General features: G+C 58.9%; 1 protein-coding gene across 3 annotated transcripts in view; it reads left to right on the top strand.

Moving 5' to 3' along the window:
• Window positions 1-2,882: 2,882 nt before the first annotated feature.
• Window positions 2,883-11,427, top strand: part of CAPN9 (calpain 9) — a 42,752-nt gene continuing 34,207 nt past the window's right edge. For 2 of the 3 annotated variants that reach the window (XM_045537292.1, XM_045537291.1), the window contains exons 1-2: window positions 2,883-3,095; window positions 10,611-10,680. In XM_045537292.1, the coding sequence (XP_045393248.1) occupies window positions 2,883-3,095; window positions 10,611-10,680 (283 nt within the window). The remainder of the gene's footprint in view (window positions 3,096-10,610; window positions 10,681-11,427) is intronic. The other variant, XM_045537293.1, reaches the window with a different exon arrangement.

Below are 11,427 nucleotides of genomic sequence, written 5' to 3'. Positions count from 1 at the left end.
CCCCGACGCTGAGACTGAGACGCAACCATGGCAGTGAATGAGCCCTGCAGGAGAGGTCAGCAGGGGGCTCTGTGGGCCACGCCCGGCAGCTGACCAACTGTGGCCGGGGTCAGGGACTTCCCAAGGAACAGGACCCTGGGGGTTGGAAGGACGGCCGGGCAGTACCCCCTGAGAAGGCGCTCCCTCCCTGGGACGTCATCCGGTGCGGGGAGCTGGGTTGCAAGGTGGGCACTGGCTCTAGCGCCGGAGGAGGCTAAACCCTTTCAGTGCATTTCTTACTCTGGTGCATTTTTGCTTTATTCAATAAATGACAGTGCAGTTCTCTGATTACCTAGCAACTAAAGTGAGCATTTAAATAAAAAGACTGATTCTTCCAACGCATAGGCAGGCCCAGGTGGAAGGGCTGGACCTCTGGCTGGAGAGGTGTTTGTTTATTTGTTTGTTTGTTTTTTTGAGACAGAGTGTCACTCTGTTGCCTGGGCTAGAGTGAGTGCCGTGGCGTCAGCCTAGCTCACAGCAACCTCAAACTCCTGGGCTAAAGCAATCCTCTTGCCGCAGCCTCCCAAGTAGCTGGGACTACTCCATGCGCCACCATGCCCGGCTAATTTTTTTCTATATATATTTTTTAGTTGGCCAGATAATTTATTTCTATTTTTAGTAGAGACGGGGTCTCGCTCTTGTTCAGGCTGGGCTCGAACTCCTGACCTTGAGCGATCCACCCGCCTCGGCCTCCCAGAGTGCTAGGATCACAGGCGTGAGCCACCGCGCCTGGCCCTGGAGAGGTGTTTGTAACAGGAGTGCAACAAGAACGTGAAGTCCTGGAGCTGGGAGCAGGTCAGGCGCTGAGCAAACCCTTCATGACTCCGGACAGCACTGGATTTGACTTCAAGGTCCTCTTCCCAGTTGCTGGGGCGTCTGAAGGGGACATTTCGGAAATCTGGGCTGGTGATCATTTCCCTGCTGAGGTGTCACCAGAAATGGATGGCCCTCACGTTGTCACAGCTGCCTCCCTCGGCTGCCCTTCTCAGTCACTTTGAGACAGAGCCGTCTGGCCGGGCAGCGGCAGCAGGACGCTCGCTGGCAGCTCCGTCATCTCCAGCAGAGAATCATCTGGACGGGCCAGCATGAGGGTTCCAGAGTCCTTCACTGAGCGGACAAGAGACACAAGAGAACAAGAGCCTTTATAGGGGTGGGGGAGTGAGCTCAGAGGGGCCAGGAGAGCGCTGTCTGAGGGACAGGCGCAGGGTGCAGAGAGGAGGGGGGAAGGGGAGGAATGACAGCCCCTGACCCCCTGCGTGTGCTGGACTCTGCAAACTGCCGTTTCCATAAATCCCACCTTGGCCCGGGAGGCACCTCATGACCTTGACTCACACCTTGGAAAGGGGCACAGCCCACGCACAAGTAACTCGCCCAAGATCACCCCAGGCCAAACTGCGAGTTGGCCCTAGTATCTTCCAGCTGCTACAACAAAACACCACGGCCTGGGCGGTTTATAAACAACAGAAATTTCTTGCTCCCAGTTCTGAAGGCTGGAAGTCCATTGTGTCAGCAGATTCAGGGTCTGGGGAGGGCCTGGTTCCTGGCTCCTGTATCTCAGGTGGCGGAAGGGAGGAGGGAGCCCTGTGGGGCCTAATCTTATGTAAAGGCACTAGTCCCCGTCACGAGGGCTCCACCCTCATGACCTGATCCCCTCCCAAAGGCCCCGCCTCCTAATGTCATCACTGGGGGAGTTACAGTTTCAACATATAAATTGGGGGTGGGGTACACGCACTCAGCCATAGCCGAGTTAAACCCAAACACGTGCAACTCTGATGTCTGCACCTCCCCTGTAACATAATATGCAGGACGTGCGGGACAGAAAGTGTGACAGACTGAGCAATCACTCCTGGGATCCATGAGATTCCAAAAAAATACATACCATGGTCTTTTAACTGTGCCCATCAACTCAAGACCCCTTGCCTGGAGGACCACAGAGAAACCATTGTAAAGTGCTTCCAGTGGTGGCTAATACTCTTATTAACTGCCTCCGTCCTCTGACCTTCATGTTTTTCTCACATGTGGGGTCTTATTTGTAGGGTCTCACACGGAAAGGAAATTAATTAATGTGCTATCTGGAGAGCAGAGGCACGAGTGCTCTGGAGAAGGAGTGCATGTCCTCTGTGAGGTCCCCTGTACCAGGGGTCACGTTGGAGGAATCCGGCCCCCCACCTGCTTTTGTAAATAAAGTTTTATTGTGCCGTGCCCATGCCTGTTCATCTGCATGGCCGCTGCGGCTGCTTTGGCGCGACAACAGCAAAGGTGACCAGGTGCCCCACAGACCGCAGGGCCCACAGAGCAGCAAGGCGTCACTGCCCGGCCCTCCACAGGAAAAGTCGCCAGCCCTGCTCTCAGTCAGAATGGGATTTTGCAAGATCCGTGCAAGCTACATTCACTTAACATGTCCTACTAGGATCCCCCAAGCTCCCTGTCAGCTGCAAAAGTCGGCCATCAGGATCTGTGACTCAAGGCCACGCAGCACACTCTGTCCCTGCCACCTCCTGGACGCACCGGGTTTCTCGCTGTTTTTCCTCGGGGACCAACCCTCTCTCCCCTGGGTGTCTCCAGGGCCCCCAGCAGATGTGCCACCTCTGCCCGGAACCAGAGGGCCCCAGAGCCGACTCGGGGTCCGCAGGAGCCCTGAGCGGGCAGCGGCTCTCTCTGCAGTTTGCCATCAGGGCGTGTCCCGTCTCAGGCTCGCAGGGAGGGGCCGGGCAAACAGGTGGAGGCGAGGGCCGCGCGGCCCAGGGGCCCTCGGAGCTGCTCCTTCTGGACCGGCACACGCAGCGGCTCCTCCGCTTCCTTCCCCTCCACGGCCCCCCCAAGCCTGCAGCCGGGGAGCAGCCATGCCTTACCTCTCCCGGGCCCCCGGGCCCCAGCCGCACCCGGTCCCCAAGGATGCCCGGCCCACCCACTCTTCAGGCCAGAGCTTCGAGCAACTGAGGCAGGAGTGCCTGCAGGGAGGCATCCTGTTTGAGGACGCAGACTTCCCGGCTGACAACTCCTCGCTGTTCTACAGTGAGAGGCCCCAGGTCCCCTTCATGTGGAAACGGCCGGGGGTGAGTGGAGCGAGTAGGGTGGGGGCCCAGGGGACGCTGAGGCTTGGTGGCCTGGGGAGGGGGCGGCAAGCTCCTGGGGAGGAGAAAGTGGGAAGAGGGGCTGGGAGGGCGGGATGTACCCTCAGTCTGAGCGAGGCTCGGCGTCTGAGCCCACCGCTGCAAACTTCGAGTTTGGAGGCAGGAAAGGATGTGCGGGCCTGGGATGCCCTGGGGTGGGTGCCCGGGACGCCTGCCGCTCTCCCACCCTGCGCCGAGCTCCCTGACGCCCACTGAGCCCGGGGACCTGCAGTCGGAGAGGGTCTTGTCAGTAGGCAAAGAGCAAGAGTCAAAGCTTTATCCAAAAGGACACGTCTGGGTTCAGAGACTGCCTGTCCCCCTGCGTGTGTGACGGCGCCACGGTCACGTATGTGCAGTGCCTGCAGCCTCTGGCCCAGAGCCGAGGACGCTCAGTGCGGGTCGATGTCTGGCTCAGCGAGTTCCCAGCAAACGTGTGCGGAGTGGAACAGCGGGAGGCGGGATGTTCTCCCCAGGGCGAGAAGGCCCCCATTCCTGGAGGAGAATCGGGGTGGGGAGCCGCCCACCCGGCAGTCTGGAGGGTGTGGGCCCCAGGAGTCACCAGCTGGTGCCTGCGACACTGTGCCAATATTTGCAGTGTGGATTAGTCAGGGCGCTACCCCTGACCCGGAGCTGCCTGGCTCCCCGCCGGGTGGGTGCTGGCCTGGGAGTGGCTCCTGTGGGGACAGGTGGCTTCTGGGCCGGGGGGGGCCGTGCAGAGGTGCTGGAGCCACACGGGAGACCCTGAGTTCTGGTGCCTCCTGCTGCTAATTTGCCTCACGTCTGCAGTCACGTCACTTAACTTCCTGAGCCTCAGTCTCCACCTGTAGGATGGGAACTGCAAGGACTAATGTGGGCCCGTGTCCAGTGCACAGGCTTTCAACAAATGACCACTGCGGTCATTACTGCTATTACTGCTATTATTACCATCACTATTGTTAGCTCTGAATCCCATCTTACTTCTAAGTAGCAAAGGAATCGCCATAACCGCTTCCTATCTCCCAACAATAACATAATGCGGATGTTTGAAATGCACAGCATGTTCATTTTTAAAATGTGCACACACAAAACCTCTGTGCTCTTCCGGCACAGGGCCAGAGTGAACATAACCTGCTACATATGAAGCGGGAAGGTCTTATTGCTGTTTCCCGTTGCAGGCAGTGTGGGGTGTATGCGTGTGTGTGCATGCACTTGCGTGTTTGCATTTGACCGTGCACGTATATGCATGTGTGTGCATGTGTGTGACTGTGTGTGCATGTGTGCATGTGTGTGTGTGTGCAGCTACATGCACACGCACACATTCACCTACCAGGTAATTGATCCTCACATACGGATAGAACATGAAGTCCCAACAAGGTGCCCCACACGTGGGGTAACTCGAAACGAGCGCTCAGCAGGGCTGGAACGGAAGCTCCCAGGCATGTTTCTCATGGAAACCTAAAGCCTCTACAGCAGGTTCCGATTCTCTGCGTGTGGCTGGCAGCAGTGTGAGGTCAGGACACTGGCAGATCGTGTGGGGGTTGCACTTTTTTGGCAGGAGTAGTAGATCATGCTCTGCTAAGTAGGACAAGGAACATTTCCAAAATACAAAACAGTTACAGTACACAAAATAGTCCCCCCTAAGGGGCACTGTCCACACCCCTTAGGTCTTGCTGGGCGTATTTCCAGCCCTGAGCCTGTGGACAAATGGCACATGGGCAGCTGTCCCAGGCTGCAGGCTGTGGGCACGTTTGTAACTGCGATTCCCTTAGGTGCCGGGAATCAGGAGCCCTGGAAAACAGAGTGGATCCCCTCGGCCCCAGGCGGGCAAAGCCCCTTGTTGCCTCTGGCCCCTGCAGCTTTTTCATTTACCCCAGGGTGCCATGCAAATATCCGTGTTTTCTATGGGGGTTTGACAGGAAAAGGGTGGAAGCACCTGCTTAGGGGGCTGGGGTTAGTGACCTCGATTGCATGTCTCTTATTTTAAATGGAAATCGGCCTGGACTACAGAATCCTGCATGCACCAAAGTGCACCTGTGTGTGTAGGTTCAGCAAACAGCCAGGGCTCCGGGTGCTCCCAGCCAGTGCTCCTCAGACCTGCGTCCTGCCCTTGCTCTGACTCCTCCCCTGTGACTGCAGGCCCTCCTCTCCCAGCCTCCCCTGCTGAGGTCACCTGGCTCCTCCTGGGAATCACCCATGACCTCTCCCAGCCAGGAGGGGGCTGCACCTCCAGGAACCTGCCCAGTGATGCTCTCCTTCCCCTACTTAGGCGGTGCCTGGCTTCAGGGGACAGTGGCCACGTGCCTGTGAACAGTGATGACAGGAGACACAGGAGCTGTGACCTGGCAATTCCATTCTGTGCCTGGGGTTCAGGAAAACAGAGTCAGGGCTGCCACTAATGAGCATCAGGGACTCACGGAGAACGCTGGCCAGTTTCCATGTTGAGGGCTGGCAAATCTGATTAACTCTCAGTAACTGCTGTGATCCATTGGTGATGTCTGCCACCGGGCACACGACGTTGCCCTGGGGCTGCAGATGCCCTGGGTCGGCTGCTCCCAAGCCTGTCATTGAGAGTCGGCGTCAGGGCATGGTGGATATAATTCTCGTGCTAGAGGAGTGTGCAATCGACTCAGAGTGAATAAAATGCAAGGGTGAGAGCCGCCCGCAGGCGGCATGATGCGCAGGACAAGACTGGTCTCCACTCGAAGCTCCCCACTCCTGGTCTGCCCTGTGGCCTCCCTGTCCTTCCCGCATCTCTTCTGGTACCTTCTAATAGGTCTCCCTTCTGATAGGAAAACCTCACCCTTTCTCTGCACGGAGGAGCCTGGCGCTTACTCATCCTAGCTCTTCCCCTTAACTGTCTCCCTCTTTTCCAACACGGTGGAGGGAAAAAAATAAAAAGCTGCCCAAAATGAAAAGTAAGTACTCCAGAGTCACCGGGACATTGGAATTTTAGAAACTTGAATGGCAGTTTATTTGGATTTATTAAAGCAGGTTCACAGCTGGGCGCAGTGACTCGTGCTTGTAACCAATCCTAGCATTTTGGGAGGCTGAGGTGGGAGGATCGCTTGAGGCTAGTAGTTTGAGGCCAGCCTAGGCAACATAGGGAGACCCCGTCTCTACAAAACAATAAAAAAAATTTAAAAAGCAGATTCATACTTTATCAATCTGAATCTTTAAAATGGTTTAATGTCAGAGGTTCAAAAACTAAGGCTCAAAGGACTCAGGAAACTTCCTGGGGACATTTATTTATGAAACCTATTGCTGTTGGGGACCTACAGGGGCGCAGCCCTATTCTGGCACCAGAGGCAGCAGCTGACCCGGAGACAGAGGGTCCGGGCCCCAGTGTGACGCTGTCCTGCCCTGCCCGGTCCGTGGGCAGCTGCCTCTGCTGCTGCAGTGACCAAGTCTGACGGGCCGTCTCCAAATGATTCAGCCCTTCCCAGAGATCCCGCTGGCTTCCTTGCCCCTGACTGGTCTTGCTGCCTCCGGACGCAGCCCGAGCCACCTCCCTGCTGCCCCCAAGCGCTCAAGTCACCCCCTCTGCTCAGCACCTGGGCTGGCTCAGTGCTGCCCAGGAAGGAAGCACAGGCTCCCAGCAGCCTCTGCCTCGAGCGCAGCCTGGGCTCCGTCCTCGGGGAGGGGGGACACCCTGCAGCATTCCGTGTCCCCCCATGAACGCTCCCTTGATCGGAAAGGCTCTTCTGTGCCTGCGAAACTTTGACTCAATGGCCTCCCCGGCGAAACCTTCTTTCTCCCCCAGGCACACTCAGTTGTCTGCCTCGGCCCTGCTGCCGTGGTGATGTCACACCCTGTGTGTCTGCCGGTCCCCTTTTCGGAGCCTACCTCCTCCACAAGGGCGGGGGCTCATTTATCCTGTTCCCACGGCTCCATCAGCTTCACCGCACCGTCTGGCACCGTCTGGCACCGTCGTCTGGCACCTTCCGAGCAAGGATGACGGCCAACGCTCCTTGGCCCGGCGACATGTGCTGCCTGCCAGGATCACCTCACTTAATCCCAGACGGCCCTGAGAGCGGGTGTCACTGTTATCCCCTCCTACCCTCGGGCCCAGGGGTTAATGTCACGGTGGGGGGAGGTGCCCCTCCCTGCCCGAAGGAACAGGGGCAGAGGAAGAGCCCAGCTCTGCCAACCACCACCCTCTGCCTGCAGGGCCAGTGGGAGCTGCCCGCACCCAGCCGGGACGCAGGTCACCAGGGAGCTGAAAGGGGCAGGCAGCCTGGGTCGAACCGGCACCGCCACAGCGCTCCCTGCGGCTGGCCGAGCCTCTGTGACCCGCGCATCAGGGTGCTCGGAGGGTCACATCCGCGGGAGGGAAGGGGCTGCGGGGTGGTCCCGTGAAGGCCCAGTCAAGCACGGGGGCACCTGGAGCTGGGATGGTCCCTCAGAGTTGTCCGGGGTGGGGTGACGGGGCCTCCGTGTTTGTAGACCTGTGGATGTGTCATCGGATTCGGATACGGATGCCCTTGAGGCGTGTGACCTCCACAGGTCGCTTTCTCAGCAAGTTCCAAAGAGGCCAGCGCTCCCGGCAGCGGGGACACGCCCTCCGCCGTGAAGGGGTCTGAGAGGTGAATCACAGCAGCCACCACAGGGACTCAGTTTGCTCTTCCATAAAATGGGGACAACAGGGCACCTTACCTGTGGCGTCACTGTGGGGATCAGCTGTGTCACCCCACGTAGAGCACTCAGCAAAGAGCCTGGCACGTAAATAAGAAGTGTCAGTCCTTGTTCTTTCTACTGCTACAGATTGCACCCAGCACTATCCTCTCCCCGTCGCCCCAGGGGGCCCGCCCTTGGAGTCTGACCCACCTGGTTTCAGGTGTGACTCTGTAGCCCACAACTCACCCGCTTTTTGCCAAAGTTAGAGTCCTCCAAGATAAAAGCCGGATGTGCAGACCAGGCTGGAGGGCACCCTTGTCTCCCCTCCAGAGGTCTCCACTCCTGGGACCGGGGCCACCGAGACCCGCCCAGGGACGCCGGAGTCTCAGGTCCCGGCTCCAAGAGGTCGTCTGTCTTCTTCCCCGCTGACCCTCCAGCATTGCCGCCAACGCTGGGTGAGACCTTGAGCCACAGGCCAGGCCCCGTCACACACACGCCCCTGCCCTACGTCCCCCCTGCAAAGGTGCCCGGCCACCCGGCCCACGCCTCATCCCACGGCCTCTGGCTGGGGCTGGATACTCCCTTTATTGGCCTTAACTCGGGTCCACCAAGCTGCTATCCTTCCCGCGGATTCATTTTCAGGATCTGTTCTGCCCTTTCCTTTGTCTGCACCTGAGACTGTCCCCTCGGTCTGGTCCTCCCTCCCTCACCCCCGTGTTTCCATTCGGGGGAGCTGGGGGCTCTGCGTCGTGTCTGAGAGACGTCTGTGAAGTCAGGAGCAGAGGGCGGGGGTGGGCGCGGAGGTGCAGGGTCTCTGGCTGGTGACATGGGGGGTGGAGGGTGGCAGGGCAATCGCAAGTGTGGCCCGACTCCCTCCACAAGGCCCCGCTGCTCAGCACTTCCACGCCTGCCTCAGCAGCCCCGTGGGACCCCGGGCGGGATGGCCCTGTCCCCAGCACTGCCCTCTTGTCAAACACAGCTGTGCTGGCAGGGGGGTGGGTAGCGCACAAAGCCAGGGCACATCAGAGGGTGGTGGCAGCCAGATTTGCCCTCAAGGGAGCCCAGGCGGGCAAAGAGCACACGGAGCGGGGGACTGGGGAATGGCGGGATGGGGGGGTGGCTGGGGCCCAGGGGGGGTGACAGGTCCTGGCAGGTGTCCAGGGAGGGTGACCGGCTCCACATGGAGAGAAGGTGAGGTCACCGCCAGTCCTCACACAGGGGCTGTGTGCCTGAGTGCAGGGGGGCACAGACAGAGGAAGGGTATGTCGGGTGGGGGTCTCGGGCCTACGGGGAGACAGCCACGTGCATGCCAGGCCTCCCTGGCTGCACCCCTCTGCCTTCTGCCCTGCAGTTCCTCCCCTACTGCTCAGCCTAGACCCGGACCCCCCCAAGACACCCCCACCCCTCTAGCCCATGCGGACGGCCCCCCACCCCGGCAGCCCTGTGCACACTGTGACAAGAGGCCATTACGGCTCCCGCACAGTGGGCTCCCTGCTCCCAGTGTTGCTCCCCCGGCCCCCGCAAGGGTCGTGCTGGGGACATGGGGGGATCAGCACACAGCTATAGACTGCACCACCCGGCGTCTCCAGAGCTTGCTAGAAATGTGGCTTTTCCCTTTTTAAATGACCTAGTGTGCTTAGTAGAGGCAAGTCTGTATCTTCGGCTGAGTCTCTGATGATGAACAAGGTAAACAGAACAGGCCCTAAGCAAACATTCCGGGACGCTTGGCCCTGGGCCACTGCCCCAGGTACTGCTGGGGACGTCCCGCCTCCAGCCCGGGCCCCTCCGCAGTCTCGGTGTCGGGACACAGGTGGGAAGAGCCCCTGACTTACCTGCATCCGCTGACCCAGTTCAAACAGTCAGGCAGCTGCCGAGCGCCAGAGCTGTCACCAGGGTGGCCTGGGCAGCTGCTTCTCTCCCTGGACCGTCAGACCCCCCCTCGGCCCCCTTGTTCCGGTCTCTGCTCACAACCTGCTTCCCCCGCTGCCCCCGCCCCCCTTGCTTCCCGTCCTATCGCTTTTCTCGCCCATCGTGTCTGTTCCCGCCACGTGGAGTTCGCAGCAGCTGCACAGGGTGGGGACTTTCTCTCTTCTCTTCTTTGCCGTAGTCCAACTCCAGGAGCGGAGCCCGGCGACTCGGAAACATGGGAGGAACATACGAACTGTGCAGAGTTGCTTTCTAAGACTTTTTTGTTTAGTGTTTTATACTTATCCCTCCATGTTATATACGGATGTATTAATACACACTGATGATTTTGTTAATACACATGCATGAATATGTGTAACACATAGTAAATATATACAATGCACTTAGGTGAAACTATATGAGGGATGTGTGCGTATCTCTCTCTGCATATGGTACAGATATATACAATTTTACCAAAATGCATATCTAAAACAATAAAGAAGCTGGGTGGGTGGGGAGTGGGGGTGTGTTTAACCCCAGGCTCCAGCCTGTGGTGCGTGCATTACTCACCTCATGTTAAGATGAGGGATTGGAACATGGAAGTCACAAAGCCCACAGGTGGGGAGCCGGGATTCCAACACTCAGCCCGACTCCCAGCCCAGTGCCCGAGTGCGGGCAGGAGTCCTCCGTACATGGCCAACGTCCCCCTTTGCGGCCAGGCGTGGCGGGAGGCTCCTTGGCCAGAGGACCGTGCTAGCTGCGGCTGGGGATGGGATTTATTAGAGACGAGCCCAGGCTTGCTCAGGGCACAGATCCACGGGGCCTTTCCCCTCCACAGGGAAGAAAGCCGAGCGCGGGGACGTCCTCTGCTCCAGGGAAGAAGAGTGACCCTGAGGCTGCCTCCTCCTCTTGGCCCGAGGGGTGAAAGGCCTCATTCTCATCACACTCTTGTTCCTCCAGGAAATCGTGAAAAACCCAGAATTCATTCTTGGAGGGGCCACCAGGACTGACATCTGCCAGGGGGAACTTGGTGAGTGTGAGGGGCCGGGGCATGGCCAAAGGGGGTGGGGGCTGGCGGGGTGGGGCAGCAACAGCAGCAGGGGATCCCTGAGAACACTCGGGGCACAGGGGTGGGGGAGACAGCACTGCCACCACCCTCCGTTTCCTGCCTCCCTCCCCAACCTGCCGCCTGCCCCCTCCGAAGGGAGCCCAGGGGCCCCAAGCCCCTGCACGCTTGTTGCTCTAAAGGCAGACGTGCCTGTGATCTGGAGCTCCTAGCCCGTGGTTTGCAAAGGACAGTGACACCCAGCAGCATGGGTCTGGCCTCCCTACACCATGACGGGGCTGACACCTGCACACGTGGACTCAGTCACCTGCCGGGCACGCGTTGACCCATCTCCTCTCCCCAGCCACCCTCCCGACGTCACAGATGAGAACACGGAGGCTGTGGAGGCTAAGGCACTTGTCCAGGGTCACGGAAGTGATTGAACCTGGGTAGTCTGGCTGCAGAGCCTTTGCTCCTAACCACTATCCACACTGCCTCTCGGGGCTCATGACCCAGCCGCCCAATCAGTCTCCCTCCAGCAACTGATCTGAATTGCCCCCACGCTGGTCAAATTGGGCCCTGCATTTTAGGGTGTAATCCCATGGGCTGGGTTTACCTTTATCCCACCCGTGAAAATAGAGAGAAACCGCCTTAAAAACACACACACACACAGTGAAATCAGCCAAGAGAGCAAACTGCTGCAGGCTGTGCAGACCCAACTTGCTCACAGCG

The sequence above is a fragment of the Lemur catta genome, chromosome 25 (genome assembly GCF_020740605.2).
Source record: "Lemur catta isolate mLemCat1 chromosome 25, mLemCat1.pri, whole genome shotgun sequence".
NCBI lineage: Eukaryota > Metazoa > Chordata > Mammalia > Primates > Lemuridae > Lemur > Lemur catta.
The sequence above is the reverse complement of the archived record's forward strand: the minus strand, read 5'-3'. Positions and strand labels throughout refer to the sequence as shown.